At 43.3% G+C, this 17,294-nt stretch overlaps 1 protein-coding gene across 1 annotated transcript in view; it reads right to left on the bottom strand.

Annotated features, from left to right (window-relative positions):
- Positions 1 to 203: 203 nt before the first annotated feature.
- Positions 204 to 17,294, bottom strand: part of METAP1D (methionyl aminopeptidase type 1D, mitochondrial) — a gene marked incomplete at both ends in the record, with an annotated part of 42,651 nt that continues 25,560 nt past the window's right edge. Inside the window, 8 exons of the mRNA XM_079538933.1 lie at positions 204 to 282; positions 396 to 474; positions 1,240 to 1,287; positions 1,689 to 1,786; positions 9,114 to 9,277; positions 12,717 to 12,759; positions 13,459 to 13,607; positions 16,933 to 17,082. Coding sequence (XP_079395059.1) covers positions 204 to 282; positions 396 to 474; positions 1,240 to 1,287; positions 1,689 to 1,786; positions 9,114 to 9,277; positions 12,717 to 12,759; positions 13,459 to 13,607; positions 16,933 to 17,082 — 810 coding nt within the window. The remainder of the gene's footprint in view (positions 283 to 395; positions 475 to 1,239; positions 1,288 to 1,688; positions 1,787 to 9,113; positions 9,278 to 12,716; positions 12,760 to 13,458; positions 13,608 to 16,932; positions 17,083 to 17,294) is intronic.

Below are 17,294 nucleotides of genomic sequence, written 5' to 3'. Positions count from 1 at the left end.
TGAGGCTCAGCCGCTGCTGCCGCAAACCAAGAGGCTTTTATTCAACACTCACCGGGTACCGCGCAGAGCACCGCGCCCGGAGCGAGCCCCCGAACCGCGTCCCGTGTCCCCTCAGTCCCCCCAGAACCACCCGGAGCTCAGCGCTGTCCCTGCGGGGCCGAGGACGCCAAAACACACCGAGCCCTCCACTTTCCGCTGCGTCCTTAGGCTTCTCCCGGCACCTTAGAGAGGATTTCTGCTCCCTCCGAGGTAATGACGACGGTGTGCTCGAACTGCGCTGATCTGCAACGCACAGCGAGCAGTTAGCGGGGGGCAGCGCGGCCCCAGCACGCCCGTAAGACTCACCGGCTGCCAGCGCTCAGCTCCGCCGCTCGGGAAACAACAAAACCGGGCACCTTTTATTGTCTACCGAAATTGCGGTCCATTTGTCCTTCAGAATCTTAAATTCGGGAGAACCCTCCATTATTATTGGCTCTGGAATAAGAAAAAAACGCCCGAAGTGAGCGGCGCTGCTGTGGGCAGGGGGGGCCCGGCGGCAGCTCCCACCCGCGCTTCGCACCGCACTGCCCCGCCGGGGCCGCACCGGGGAGGGGGGGGTGGGAAGCAGCGCTGCGGTGCGGGGAAGGTGCGCTCCGCTTTCGTAACAGCAGGGAAATTTATTCCAGCTTTTATTAAGACTCCGTGGTAACAATCAGAACACCAAACGCGGACAGTTTAACATATCCGATTTTTTTTTTTTTTTTTTTTTTTGTTAAACAGACTTAAAATGTTCAATTAAATCAGCAAAACAACGATTTTCTGATTCGGCTAACTGCCGCGTCAGGAGGAATGGGCTTCCACCCCCGGCACCGGCACTCGCGTTGTGGGGCGGCTCTCACGAACTCCGCGCGGCCGGCCCGGCCCGGCGCAGCTCTGGCGGCAGCGGGCAGCGGGGCACAGCCGCGCTCTGGAGTCTGCACACCGCCACAGCCGCACTGCCAAAACGACGCGTCAGGTCTGCCGCTTAATAAGATTTGCGATCAGATTTTTCCTTCCCAAATTCGTGTCGCTCAGGAGCTGTGTCGCCCAACTGATCCCTCAGTGCATTTTTTAGAATAACATTCGAATCTCTTTCCCAGGGGCCAGTGTCACTGCCGTCACTGTTTCTGAAGGGACGCTTCTCTGCTCAAAGAAACGGCACGGAGCTGGGTTGTTGTGTGTGTGCTTTTTAAAAGACAAACATAGAATACATTTACTAACCTATTGTGAACGCCATTCCCTCCTCCATTAACAAATCACTGTCATTGGCTAGAAAAGAAAATAAAAACGCTTTTATAGTTGTTGTCTCGTTTCACCTTTTCTTTTTTTTTTTTTTTTTTTTTTGGTAACAGCACTCAGCACTGGGTTTCAGAACTCGTTCCGGCTCACAGGTGCCGCGCACGCCGGCCCCGACCCAAGTCCGGATCCAAGCGCCCGTTCTCATTGTCCCCGCTGCCCATCCCACCACCCTACAGCTCCATCGGGGCTTTCCCACTCCCGCCTCCCCAGCCTCAGACCCAACGGCTCCTCAGATCCCGGGACACGTCTGGGAGGATCGCCCGCAGAGATTCCCCCGCGGGTTTGGGGCTGCCACACCGTTTCAGATCGCACTTCTGCCGCCGGTGCCCTCTCAGCGGGAGGAGACGGTGCTCTGGTCGGGAGCTGCTTACCGTGGTGCCACACCTCGGGGTGCCCGTGGAAGTAGGACCCGATGCCGTGGCCAACGAAGAAGGGGCACACCTGGAAGCCGGCCTGCTGTGCCACAGAGCTGCAGGGCAAAGAGGACACAGTTAGCAAGCATGGCCCGACCCTGCCACACATCCGTACCATCAGCGGCACCCAGCGCGGGGCTGCTGCCAGCTCTGAAAGAAAACAGCCATCATGTAACCATCATTAGGTTTCAGAGTGAATGGGCCAGCCAGGGCAGAGCACAGAGCAGTGCAGCCCTTACTGCCTGCAGTGCCCCGCTGCGTGCACCTGCGGCCTGTGCCAATGCGGAGGGAAACACCAAGCTGTTCACTTCTGAAATACTACAAACATCCAGTGCCAAAATGTACTGCAACTCCAGAAAATCCGTTCATGCTATAATGAACAATGTATTTCTACTGAACCCATCAGCACAGTCCCCAAACCAAATAATCATAATTATGGCACTTCAGTTCTGCTGGGAAGATCTGTCCGGTCCTTCACAGCCTCTCCAAAAGAGCATCTTCCAGAGAGACAGATGTCCTGTCTGCAGGAACAGAGCCTGTCCCCAGGCCTCTTCCATGTCAGGAAAGCAAAATCCCATCCTGGTGCCCAAAGCTGGGGACCCAGAGGACTGGGAGTACCTGCCGGGCTCTGCCAGAGGGCCACTCCACAGCACCGACCAGGGCAGCTCAGCCAGCAGAGCCAGCCCCATCCCAAATGGAAATCTGGGGCACCTGAAGTGAAGTGCAAGTGACAGGGGAACTGCTCCTGAGTATCAACCCCACACTGTGCCCAGAGTAAACAGGAGCATGGAAGCGGGACAGGAAGCAGTCTGTCTGAAAAGATTTTGTCTACGAACCTAAAAGATTCATTTGTTCACTTAAGATCACGGTGGGCCCTTCACACTTCAGGTTTGCTTGTATTGACAGCTGAACAAATGTGCCTGCTGCCTCAATACAGAGAGCCATCACATTTCTATTTGGAGAAGACTGGAAACTTCATGTTTAGCTGTCCCCAAATTCCTAATTTCTGGCAAAGAGGAATATTAATATAGCTAGAAATTGGGCTTCAATTTTCAAACTCAAGGTCCACAGCTTGATGTTATATACAGTTTATGTGGAAAAAAAACCCACAATGGTTTATGCAGCAAGAGGTCCCAGCAGTGAGGGAAGTCCACGCTCCCCACCATGCCAGCCAGCCTGGGTCACGGCTGGGGCTGGCTGTGACACTGCTGAAGGCCAAAGAAGATCAGAGAGGAATCACAAAGTCAAATTACTCAGAAACATACACAAAACGAAATGGAAGGTCTCCGGTGACCCAGCCTACAGCAATGCAGATAATGGTTCCCAGACGGGGGAAGCGATTCCCTGAAGAGAGATGGGAGGCCTGACATGCACCACATGGTGAGCTGTCCCTTCTCCTTCACAGGGCTTTCTGTGAGAGAGCAAATGACCCCACCAGCTGCTTTGAGGCTGTGCCCCATGCCCAGCTGAGCAAGAGCACCTGGGGCACTGGTGTGACAGTGTTCCCTCCTCTTGCCCTGAAAGAAGTGGTTCTTGTGCATGGCAGTGGTGAATTCTGCCACTTCCTTGCCCAAGAGATCAAAAACATCAGCACTTAGGTGGTTGGGACCAAAACAGGGGATGCTGGAACCAAGACAGGAGATGTGGAGCTCATGAGCTGTGACACCCACACTGACAGGTGCCTGCGTTCCCCTGCCTTCCCACTGGAACTTGTCTACAAGCTGACTTGGTGTTCTTTTCCTAAAAAATGCAGCGTGACCAATGAAGTTGTCGTGACATGAAGAAAATCTGAGAAGAAAATAAGCTGCAGGTGCACAGCTTGGTCACATTCAGTCTGGTTTTAACATCGTGCTTCAGAAGCACTGTATGGGGAATTTCGAAGCACTCCACAACTACCGGCTTCACTTCAGAGTACTGAGAAAACCCAGTGAGCTGTCACACCCACAGGGGCACTGTGAAAACCCTGCTCCCATCACGAAGGTAGCCACCAGCCCTGCTGCAGCCTGCTAGGGCCGTTCTGCCTGCACCAGTGTGCTGCTTGCACAGGGAGTGCTGGGTGAGCTGCTGGCCTCGGCCATGCCTCTACCCACCAGCATCCAGGGCTGCAGGACCTGGCTAAGAAACCTGGATAGCACAAAACGGGGCATCCTGCCCACCTTTGCCATTTCCGGCTGACAGAAGCTCAGCGTTTTGGCCTGGCTGCCTTACTCAGGATGTGCCAGCAACGGCCTTTCTCTCCAGCTCTCCCTGGAGGGCAGCCCCAGAGGATTACAGGCTCTGCTATGTGTAGACACCTGGAGTGGCGCCGGCTGCAGATGGTACAGAAGGGCGGGAGAGAGGCAGGGCTGCAGGGAAGGAGAGCAGCAGCGTGGGGCTGAGGGACGGGGCTGCCTCCACTCAGCCGGGGCATGGCACCCACAGACAGCACAGACACGCTGCGTTGGCAGCACAAAAAAAAACATAGGGATTCTTTACCACAACCATTGTTAAAAATATCCATTGATAACATTCGCCATTATGCATTTTATTCTTGGAGCCACGTAGCACGCTTGGGCAGAGGTGAATTGGTCAGGATTAAAAGCATAATCATTTAATGAGCCCAGTACTTGATTTCATGTTTTGCTGCCGAGCGATACAGCCCAGCGGCTGCAGTTGAGTACCTGCAGGGCTGCTCCTCTGCAGCAGGTGGCAAAGTGCCCACACCGGGATGGAACAGCAGCAGCCGAGCTGTCAGTGAGGGGAGCTCATGGGCACAGCCCCCGTGTGCTGCCATCGTGCTCCGGAGGGGACGGCGGAGCTGGGCGCTAGCTCCTTCTTTACCAGATGGCATCTATCTAACCCCTGCCAGAGGAGGGATGAGTGTGGAGAAGTGCTGCAGCCCAACAAACTGCAACAGTGCAGCAACAGGCAGAGCCGCATTTTTGCGAGCTCTCCCCAGTGCTCTGCCCCTCCCTAGAAGGAGTTTTTGTGCGTATGGGACAAATCTCTCCACCTGAGAGGCTGAAAAGCAAGTTGACAGGACTTCCTCATAGGGCTGGTCCTGAGCCTCCCACAGAGCCTCAGTGAGCATCCAGGAGTAAATAGGTGTCCCAGCTCCAGAGTGAACACTCTCTCAGGACTGGAACTCCCATTCTGGGACCAAAACTTCCCAAACCTACGCTGCCTTTTCTTTATACTGAATTCTGTTGTTTTTTCCTCATGCTAGGTCTGGTCCAGTACAATCAGCCCTCACTAAGGAAACAAACCAAACCCTGCTTTGAGCCTGGCCAACATCCCACACTGCAACCTGGGCCGAGCACCGCAGGGAACCCATTCCCAGCTATGGGCACTTCCCCCAGCGCCTGCACCTCTCCCCGGAGCCAGAACTTCACCACCTGCAGCCTCGCAGAGCAGCATGGCCAGCCCTACCCACCGAGTGGCCCGTCCCACAGCAGGGCGCAGTAAGCCCACCTGGGAGACACCAGGAGATAACAGATCCATGGGCACTGCTTTCTTATTTAGGGACACGCATACATGCATCTTTTTTGAAGTTAAAAGTAATCAGGCTTTTCTTAATGCCCAGCGGGCATGTTTGCTTTCTTTCTTTCCTTTTTTATTCTTGAAATCAGTATCAGCCTAAATTAGATTTGCATGTGGTAAAAAAATATTTACTTTCAATAGAACCATATTAACTAATTTGAGAAAATAACAAATTTTGACTGGGAAAATATTACAGTATTTTTCACTTAAATAGTAATCCTAGACTGAGGGAATGCACAAGTTCAGGGATTCCCCATAATGACAATAAATGTTGAGGTATAATTAGTAATATTTTTGAAAGCCAACAATTGTTTCTTGAAAGAAAGGTACATTTTAGTTTCAAACTGGAACACAAATTACTGTATTTTTCTTACAATAGTGTTGAACTTTTATTTGAGGTTCTCTGTTTCTGAAAGCAGACATGATGGATTGAAATAAAAGATAATTTATTGCAATGCTTACTTTCAAGTGCAGAGAGAAGCAGTGTAATTGTAATTTACTGTAGCTGTCAAGGAAAATCTATCACAGATGACATTAAAATGACTTATTTTGCCTGAGCCACTTATTGTTTAAATGTGCATAATCTGATAGAAACAGATTTTTAAAAATCTGCTTTATATTGTTCTAAATTAATATCAAAACATATACTTAGGAGTTAAGCATTTTAAACCATTTATTAATACTTTCCTCACTTCTATTTTTTCCTAGGAGTTGAAAATTGGTTCATTTAACAATACCACATTTGTGTTTTCCAGCTTTATGCACCCACAACAGTTCCACATATCTAAGCTCAGTGGCTAAAAAGTAGATTTCAAACCAGGTTTGTTTCTGTCTGAAAGAGAAATGCCACCAGCAGTAGAAGGAAATGGGAATACAGGGCCCAATTCTTTTCCCACTGGGGCCAATTTTGCCACCATCTTCAATAGGAACATGTTAGCAAAGATTCCCATTCTTCCTGGCAGAGTAACTCCTGAATCCGCAAAATCTTGCTTTTGCAACTCCTAGGCGATGTGACACAGAACTGCTGCCCATGAAACAATGTTTCAGCTACTGAGCTTCTGCAACAAAAAATGTTACGATGCAAGCTTATTTCTGTAATACAATTGTTCCTAAATCATTTATAGGAAGCAAATATTCTGATTTTTGGTGCCTAAGATACATTCTTGGGCACTTTTATAGAAAATATGGATGAAAGATACGTAGACACATCTCCATTCCAATGGGCCTAAACCTTCTCAGTTGTTTACAATCTCCAAAGTCTCCCAAAACAGAAGAATTCGATAGATGGATGCAAACGCAGAAAGCTGAGCAACCAGAAATACACAGCTTCAGCCAATCTCTTTCAGCAGAGGCACTGTTAAAGGGGTTCTGAACAAACTGGGATATTTAAACCATCTATATAGTAAAATCTTGAATAATAAAGTTAACGATCTACTATTTTATATGTAGGATTGGACATCTACTAGCTTTGATTCATCCGCTTTTAGAGGGAGCACTGCCGATGTATTTACACTCTGCAAGTAAACTGACCCTCCGTAACAGCACAGTAAAAATTCAATGTCACATTCAATTTTTTTTTAAAATTTTTTTTTTTTTTTTAAATACAGCTAGAATTAATGTAGTGAATCTGTAATGAAATGCATTATCCTGCATGGAGATTTATCAGATTTTCCAATTGAATGCCATGCTTTGCTCGCACTAGCTGGAGTTCACCTGCATGTTGGTGTGGCGTGTGGCTCCTTTTTGTAAAGAGTTAAGTTGAACACAAAAAAAGGGAACAAAGGTCAGCACCCAGCCGCCACTTGAATGTGAGATTTTTCTTTTTATTCCCCTTGATGTATACTAGGCTCTGTGTTATTAGTCTTAATGATGGAAAATTGTAGTGTTGATACAAATCTTTTTTTCAAAGTAGTAGGCGGGAGCTCCATTTGTTAGTAAGTTTTTTTGTGACTAAAAGCCATGGACAGTACATTTATGTAGCAGTAAAAGGCCTAGATGCTCTTTCCATAGCAGAGCTAATTATTCCTACTGTGACCTTACTGATCTACCCTGTTCCTAGTACATCTCATCTGCACGCCTGTTCCTCTGTGTAGATGGTGTCAGAGAATATGAAAAACCCTATAATGAAACCATTTTCATGATGGAGAAAGGCTACTGGAGTTGCACTTGCTACAAAGAGGCTCAATTATATGAGTAATTGTGATAATTTTCTACATTCATAGCCTTCAATGGGGAAAAAAGAATGAGAGCCACAAAGGAAAATTACTTTAACAAGAAAGTACAGAGAGTAAAAATGGAAGAAGAGACAAAAAGGGGGAAAAAATAACCAGAAAAAAAGTTTAAAAAATAGATCTGGAGGGAGGAATAGCAAGACAGGGAGAACAACAGAAATGCTCAAAAAGCCTATGTGCAGCTGTGTTGCACAATTAAATTGAATTTTTTTTTCTGCAGTTGATGAATGTGACTACTGCAAATGTGCCTCTGTAGTTAGCTATCATTTGTTGTTCCGTGACAGGAAAAGGATAATTACCTCTCAGAGAGAATCAAAGGCTGACATGCCCTTTAGACACAGCCATGAATGCAGAGCTCGATAGAATGCTTGAATAAGAATCTAGTGTTCTGTGCCCCCTTCTACTCAAGAATAAATTTTGTTAAAATGCAAGAGCACCACCAGTAAATTTGTTGAACCCTAGGTGTTCAAAAATATGAGGTGCATCTATCGACTCATCCCATTTGCAAAAATAAAACTACATTTTGAATTCACTTCTATTATATTCATGGACAGTAAGATAGTGAGATATGCATTAAATTTCTTTTCCCAGTAGGGGTCTGATTCAACATTTCCTATGAAAGAACAGAAAGACACTATCCTTTTTCTCCAGGCTAGTTAGCCTATAATTTAAAACTGTCAAAAACACAATTTTATACAAAGTCTTCAATAAAAGCTTCTCAGATATAACCCAAAGAGGTTTTACTAAAGTTTGATTCAGACTCTGTTACAATATTTTTAAAGCTATAAACACATCTGACTGATATTTTGCCGTTTGCTTTTTTCCTTAAAGTATCTGAAGATTTACAAAGAAAAAAAGCAGCATCCTTTCAAGGTGACTAAGCCTTACAGCTTTTAAGTAATCGCAATGTTATTCAATAGTATGCTGGGACCATTAACAGTCCAATGAAGTACTGCTTAATGAAGTGTATACAATATATGTCTTTTTAATTTTAATTTTTTTTTTTTGCAAACATTTTTAAATGTTCCATAGGCACCTAAAAAAAAATTAAGCACAATTTTATTTCAAACTGCCAGAAGAGCCATGAGTGATGGCTACAACAGATGCAAAACAGGGAAAAACCTCTTAATGTGAGCTCTTTCTTCCCCATGACGTTAGTACACACTGCTCTTTGTAAGACAAGAAGCTCTCGAGTTAAATATTTTTGTACTTTTTAAACAAAGAGACTTATTTATGTTGATTAACTCCTTTTTAAGATTCATTATTGCTGTACAATGAAAACAATGGCTTTTAACTTTCTTACATCATTAGACAGACGAAGTATAGTTTCGCAAACAAATTAAAAAAAACAAAACAAAAAACCCATCACAGATTACATCTGTTAATATAAGTCTACCTTATGAATATCTTTGATTCTTTCCACAGTTATCTTTGCTGAGCCTGGTGTAACTCACTTAAAAAAAAAAATCCCTCTTACCCAAGGAACAACATTATAGCTTGGCAGTTCACATACTGATATCAGACTGAAATGATGGTTTTGAATCATAAAACATGTCATCAGCTTTATACCAAACCTCCAATAACCTTTGTCCCACTTGCCAGCCCTCCCTTTACTTGTCAATATAAGGCTTACCTGATTGTGTTTCCAATTACAGAGAAGGGAGCCCCTCGTCTGCAAGCTGCAATTGCTTCATCTCTACATTTCCTGGCAACCTCCACTAACTTTTGACCAGATTTGTCCACACTGCCCACCAAAAAGGTTTCAGAAGTGTCACCATGGTAGCCATTGTAATACACCTAAACACATGCAGAAATGTAAAGACAGTTTCTTGTTTTGCATCCAGAAACAGATCATCTAAACGAAATCCATTCTTTCTAGGAATGAGCTATATATTGCAACAGATAGGTCACTGGTAGGCTGCACATGAGAGAATGAGACTGGAAAAGCAAAACACCGGAGGGAGGGGAAAAAAAAAAAAAAGCACAGAAGACTGCAAGGTGTATAAGGGTTGCCAATTAAAAACTCGACTAAACGCAGAAGTTGTGTGTGGCCACCCAGCAGAGCACAGGAGGAGACAAGGGTGACGCTGCTCAGACAGGGGACAGGAGCATGCCAGAAGCTACGAGGGGGCCGTGCGCACACTCAGTGCCAAGGGGGTCCCTGGGCTGGGATGGGGAGAGCTGCCAGCCCATCAGCAGGGGTTGGGAGAACGATCCCTCCACAGGGAACATCCCCATGGCAGCATGGTGGGATTAATCTCAGGTAGAAGGCGCAGCGACCTGTTGTACTAATGACCTATTGGCTTTCTGTTTGTTTGTCATTTCATAGGCTCAAAGCCTCAGCTCTCCTGAAGTTCCCTCTCGGGCAGAGCTCTGCAGCACCATGTGGAAAGGGGTTTTGCAGCTCTGCAGTACTGCAGGAGGGACACAACTGTGGGAGCAAGCCAAATTTCCCTATCAAAAGACAAATTGTAATGGGGCACAGTTTTGATCTTCTAAAACATTTTTTTCCACAAACAGTGGGCAACTATCCTCCTGGGACTAATGACTCACCAAGTCTGAAGCACTGAACTTTTGCCACTCGCAAGCTATTTGTGAAAGACACAGACTCGCATTCCTTTTGGTCAATTGCAAATGGAAAAAAAATAAATTGGCTACAGACGGTTTATCTCAGGGCCAGGTTTGTGTTGGGGGGGAGATGTAAAGAAAATGCAGGCAGCTGCGGGTGCACAGCACTGCACAGGACAGTGAATGGCAGCGAGGATCCAACTTCGCAGTCCTCCCGGCTCACACCTCCCTCTGCCAGCTGGAGCTGCTGCTAGATCTGCTTTTACAATTTAATGCCTGCTGGAGAGGTTTCACTCCAGCTAGTTCGTATGTAAGCCAAATGAGTTCAGTTGTAGCTCTAGCAAGTACGGCACTTAAAAGCCAAACAAAAACATTACACTTCATCATCCTGGAGAAATGAGTACAGATTTAAAACACAGCAGAGCTTAAAAATAATTGCATTTACTGCTGGCCATCAACTGCAATTATGTATTTTTAACATTAATAAACTACAACCTCAGCAACTGTAACACACTAATTCCTTAAAAGTCAATGAAAGATTTGAGTTGCAAGAAGCTTTACCTGCCAATAGCTGGCTGGAAATTGTGCAATGCTGACAGTTCACTGATGCATAATGCTTCTCTTTCTACACTTAAATACATTCTAAAGGCTACACGATGAAGCCAATAAAATTTGTATTTCACCTATGAAATTCTACCATCTGAATTGCGCAAAAATAGATTTTTTTCTTCAAACAATTTGTATGTCGTTCAAAGTGTTTATAGTTAATAACCAGAATATTATTTAATCATTTTATAGAACCTGTATGCAATTATAAACAATTTGTTGTGGCATATTTACTTTGATTTTTACACCGTTCCCTGTGAAACATCCCAATTCTGCTCATTAAAAATAAATTAAAAGATCAATTAGCAACGCTGCAAAGTAGTATTTCTTCCTTAAATTGTTTGAGACTGAACTGTTCTCAAACATAGCATAGTTCAGTTTCATACAATATAAAATGTTTTCAAAGACAATTAGCAATTCCTACCCTTGCAGGAATTTTCACATTCACGGGAACTTTGAGATTTTGTTTTTTGAGGGTAAACAGAACACAGTAAGAATATATTTTCCAAAAGACCACTAATATTTGGTCGTACATCTTTTTGTAAAGCGGGGTGGAAAAGATGCATACTCCATGTTAATACAAAAATATCTGGGTTAGTATATTGTGGAAAGGATCTGTGATATGAATCTGAAGTTGTGTTTTTTTTCTAAATCTAAGGAGTTGTTAATACTATATTGACAGATGAAATATCAGCAACAACAACAACAAAAAACAACAAATGAGCCTTAATGAGTTACAGAGAAATGAGATGTTAAATCCTTGGCTGTTGCAAGCTGATTTGGTTTAGTAAAATGAGCAAAGCTACATCAGCTCCCCACAGTAGAAAATTAGGCCAAAAATATACTGCAAAAAAGAAAGATCACACCAAAAGATCACTGAAGCTGGCAGTCAGAATTCTACAATTAGAAAGTATGGAGATGGGGAATAAATTACAAGGAAAAAGATCCCCAGAACAAGGCAGTTCTGGATCAGACATATACCATGGGAAAAGGTCAGTGACCCTAATGTTCATAGGAAAAGTGATTTAAATGCTGGAATCTCATGCTCGGAGGTAAGTCCAACTGAGATTTCTTCACTTCTACTAGTATGAAATTTGGGCCCAAGAAAAACAGTATTAAGTTATCAAGAGTTTTTTAATGATTAAAAAATCTCATCCCTATGGTACTCCTTTGTATGTCAAAAATTGGAAAACAAAGGCAAAATTCAAAACACATCTGTGTCTGTATTAAAAATAAACAGCACTTTGGGAAAATAAAAGCATGTACAGTGAAAAGACAAAAAGCTTCTGCAAGACACAAATGCATTGTGCTGCCTATATGAAACGAGAATTAAGTTCCCAGTTTCTGTATTTTCCTGCTCCTGCAAAAATCCAGCCGGTGTTTATTTAAGCAGCTGTAATTGACCATTCTCTGGAAATATTAAGTCACAGTTATATCACACTATTTCTGTTTCTGTGCAAAAGGTTCAGGGCTGTTATACGAGAAATGGAACACAACACTACCTTCGGGGATTTTAATAAATGTAGGGAACACTGCTAGCAAAAGAGTTGCTGTCCAAATAGACTGACATACACAGGCCAATGTAGCCTCTAATGACAGAGTAAGATAATGACAGGCCCCACTCAAAATCAGCAGGAAGAGGAAGATCAATCTTGGCAGAGTGAAGGAAAAATGCTGGCTTTCTTCATGTTAGCTCATCTCATACATATCTATCTTCAGCTGCTGCCCAGTACTGCGGTGCTCTGCATTAACTACACAGTGGATCAATAACAATTACACCTTCTCAGAAACATGACACATAGCAGGATTGGGTTGACATTTCACTTAGGCCAACATTGATCTCAGTGCATCTGATTCCAGTCCTAAATTCAAGTCAGGCCTGGGTCTAGCTGGAATAAACACACAGTTAAAAACAAAAAAGGAAACCAGCTGCTTGTGCCTTGCCTTAGAAGTAAACAGCACATCCATCTGTGCGCTCCCCATCTCCCATCCACTATTCTTCCTGTTGCTACCAGGAACGCTAAAGTTGATCAAAGACTATTTTTTTATATGAATTACTCACCGTGACATCAATGTTGATAATATCTCCATCCTGAAGAGGTCGACTGAAACAAAAACAGAAAGGAGAAAAATAATGGTGACAGACGGTTCCCAACAAAGGGAACACAAGAATAAACACCTAATGACACATACATAAAAATCAGAGGGTAGAGATTTTGTGATAGAGAAAGGCAGAGGAAAACAGAATAACCATTTTTAATGTTCAGCTCTGACTACTTTGAGAACAAGTATGGCTGAATATAAAATAACGAGAAACAACTAGCGGGAAAATATATCAACATCTGAAAAATCCACTATTATGTTTATTCTTTTTCTCTCACTAGGGTTTGTATTTTACTTTGTAAGTAGCTGAATGTGTTGCAAATGATGATAAAAAAAAAAAAAAAAATCAAACATATTTATTCCTTACCCTATACTTATTTCACTGGAGAAAAAAAATCAGAATTATTCTCTGTTTTTTTAAAATCATTATTTATTTTCCATGCACTAAACTCTAAAAGGCACTATGCTGTTTTTTTTTTTTCCCCAGTATCTGGACAAACAGGACAATATTATTGCTTCTCTACTTCAAATACACTTCTATAGCATCTATCAGCATTGTATGGTAACATGATATGCATCTGCAATACATCTACATGTGACATATAGTTAAGCTGAAATATGCTCAATATTAAATACAGTTTATTAATTTCAGTTCAACGTTTTCATTCCTGGTGTTAAAATGTAAATTATTGGGGAAATACCTGTCAGGAATACCATGACATACCACGTTGTTTACAGAAGTACAAACAGATTTTGGAAAACCTCCATAGCCCAGAGGTGAAGGATAGGCATTCTGTCTGATTATTTCATGATGAACAACGGAATCTATTTCTTCAGTTGTCATGCCAACCTGAAATATCAAAAATAACATTCTGTTAAGAAAGCAAAGCTAGCTTCTCATATTTACCGAATGCGATTGCAGCCAAACGTTTCAGTGAAATCTTGGGTGTTTCAAATTCACTGCTTTGATACAACACATGAAGCTGTCTGATATGCTTTATTGTTCTCTTTAAAAAAGTCCAATATGTCAATGTTTTAAACCAAGGATGCAGTAGAAACAAGCACTCAAAGGTTCTTAAAAAAAAAAACTAAAATATGCTCTACTTCCTGCCACTTTTTTTTTTTTTTCCACATTTGCTCTCAGAGACACCGATTTTCCATGGCTCTTGTTTCAGTAGCTGCTATAGAAATGGTTTTCATTGTTCCAGTCATTTGAAACATACTACTTTCCTCTTTTATTTGTAGATAAAGGATATTAATGCCCAGTCCATATATCATTATGCACTTGCACATTTCATGAAATAGCTCTGAGTACTCCTTTGCATTGTAAAAGATCTAAATATTTGAGTTCATATCTTGAAGATATTTTACTTCAAGTTGCCATAGGTTGCATGACCACAGTGAATTTACACGCACTTATCCATCATTTTTTGGAACGTACACTTTTATGCTTGATGCTTTCTAGATTCATCTTCTTCTCATGGCTTTACATACTAAAAAAAACTCAAATCATTCAGCCATTTTCTGAGAATCTGTGGGATGGAAAACAATCACGCTTAAAATACTGTTCTAGCTTTTCTTTGGGATCAAGTCTGTCTTGAAATGGTTAGAGCTGAAATTTGAGATTTGGTAGGGAAACCTCCCTCATTGGGAAAAAGTGCCTTCGAGGGTTCCTGTGCAAATTGATTTTGATTTGAATGAGTTTTGAGCCTTTGAAAATCATACTTCATACACACACGTTACAGCAGCTATGATTCCTGAGGGCATTTCACTAACACGTGGAACGCAGGTAGGCTGCGGTGCGTAGAAGGCATACATAACTGTATGCTGAAATATTCAGCAATCATGTACAGAGAATACAATGGAGCACACTTGTGTCCTGTGCTGAGGATAAAGCTGGGTTTATTTGCTCAGCTTGCATCTTGCTCAGCATAGAAGCATGGCTGGGCAGATGAAGAGTGACAGCAACACCCAATATGCAATTTGGGGTTCCCGTGCAGCTGCCCTGCTCTGCAGCAGCTGTGATGGCTGCAGCTTCTGCATACCATCTGTGCCCAGTGCTGCAGCCAGCAGTTCTGGCTCCATGCAGGTTGCTCTGCCTTTGCTCACCCATATACCACCTGCTGCAAACAGGCAGATGGAAGCACAGTGCACCACACTGGGGGCTGCCCCTGCCCAAGGAATTCAGGGTAGCTTTTGGACCTCTGGTGGACAAGTCTGTGCTGCCCGTGTGGGAGACATAGGTGCTATGAAATGTTCTGCTTTTAACATTACCTGGTTTACTTGCACCTATTGTGCACCACATCCCTTACAATTTGCTAGGCAATGTGACTGTATAAAAAAAAAAAAAACAAAACACAAAACAACTATTACCATGTCATAGAAAGTGCTGTTCTATTCCAAAATCTCTCCCCCAAGCCTAGGAAGTGCTATCATATAAAACACCATGTGCTATTTTGAAGTCCAATGGGAAGTAAATGGCAACAGCAAAAACACATGCTCAGTCCATGGTGCCTCTGTATCCAAATATTGTGACACCACTGTTGTCACACTAGGGACATTACTGCTGGCAGATCACAGTGTCAACACAAGCTTGCGTGGAGGGCTGGGTGCAAGGCAGGCTCAGCAGGAGAGCAGAAACAGGCGGAGAGATAGGGCTCTTCAGATAAAACTGGAATTCAGAGTATCCTTTACAAGGCCAGCCTAAAAGAGCTTAGTTTGCTTTCTCCAGCACCCTGAAAGCTATAGGAATTCTAATCACTGTGTGAAGGAAATGGACTCAAGGAAACACAGGAAGCAGCTTAAATTAAAGAGCAGGGCTGGCATGAGAACAGATGGGTACAAACTGGTTGCACAAAGACGCTCCCTGCTGATGAAGGGAGGCCCTTGGACATGCTTGCATTCAGAGCAGCCTTGAAGAAACACTTGTAGCACAAAGTGGAGCTGGCCTGGGCAGCATCCCTGCTCTGTGTGCCACTTCCCTCCCTCCCAGCCTATGCCAGCTCCTCATCATCATTCCTTTCAAACACTCTCCTTCTCTCCTAGAATTGTTATGCGTATGTAGAAGCTTCTTGCTATAATGTAATGTTTGCAGTATCAACTTTGTCCTAAACTATATTGTGCTCCGTATAAATGCATTTTATGTGCAATAAAAAACATGTATGATAACACAGTATTACTGAAAATCTGCTCTCGTTCATAATCCCCATGTTGCACTCTTGAGGTATGTGTATCTGAAGAATCAGGACTCTACATGTCCCTATACAGAAGCAAGTTTTACTGTACCAGAAAATAATTGCACGTAAAAGGTTAAGCCTGCATATTTGTAAAATTAAAGCCTCAGGCATTTTGTTACTGGCCACCCCAGCTCCAGAACTAAATCTCTGCGACAGTGCAATGAGAATAGAAAGAAAAATCCATGGTAAACTGATATGTTTTTCTCTTTTTAAGTAAATGACATTGACTTACAGTCTCCATCTATCTCTGCATCTCATAGTTACTCAGCCCATTTTACCCTATTCAGTATGCTATTAAATGAAATATCAAGGTAACATGAAAAAATCACTCCTTCATCTGCAAAAACTTGTAGTAGGCTCCTCCCAGCATATTTATTCTTGAGAGGTATCCCAAAAAGCATACTGTAGAAACATTACTGGAAACCCTGAGGCTTTATTACCAATGCACTCTGGAAAATAGTGTGGAGCTTGGCAGCTGTTTTTTTCCAACAGCAGTTCAAAGACTTGTGCTGTGCCAACCCTGTGGGACAGCAGGAGTTGAAGGACGAAGGGGAAGAGAGGTAGCAGCCTGGCCCCTTGGCCTCGCATACATGCAGAGTCAAAAAGCAGAATATATGAGGAAGATTGGCCATAACATTACAGGAAAAAAAAAAAAAAAAAGTATCATGGGCCTTCTGAGAAGCTCATTTGATTTGGCATAATCCAAATAGAGGGAAGATTACGGAGACTGCACCCGAGCCAGCAGCTCAGACTGCATAGATTTAAAATACAGAAATAGTTTAGTAGGTATATCAGGAAATGAATCAGAAGCTAACAAGTCCTTTTTTAATGTCTATGTTACAGTTGGATGCACAATAAGGATAGCAAAAGAAAAAAAGAAAAAACTAAGTGAAAGCATAAAAGACTTTCAAGCTATTTGGGGACTTACGTAATCATTACCTTTAAGCTCCTTCCAGCCAGAAGCAGGACATGACGGGCCAATTGACAAGCCTGACGAAGGCCTTGAATCTGATCTTCATTCTTAATTTCTATGTCGTCTCCCCAGTCTGGTACAATGCCTGTCGTCACATAGTCTGGCTTCTTTATGTGCTTGGAGAAAAAGGATTGAAAATGAAGATCAGAAAACTGAGCATGACAATGGGATCATTTTCTCAGATACTGCCTCCTGCTTCATGGCAGCTTGCCCTTTCTGTCGTAGTATCGACCTTCCTAAGCCATCAGGGCAAACCCTCAAGGGTGCCTCAGTATTGCTTCCACTGCCCTTTTGAACTTAACATTGCCTGGTACTACTGACTTGTGCA

The sequence above is a fragment of the Tetrao urogallus genome (genome assembly GCF_951394365.1).
Source record: "Tetrao urogallus genome assembly, chromosome: 8".
NCBI classification, from domain to species: Eukaryota; Metazoa; Chordata; class Aves; order Galliformes; family Phasianidae; genus Tetrao; species Tetrao urogallus.
The sequence above is the reverse complement of the archived record's forward strand: the minus strand, read 5'-3'. Positions and strand labels throughout refer to the sequence as shown.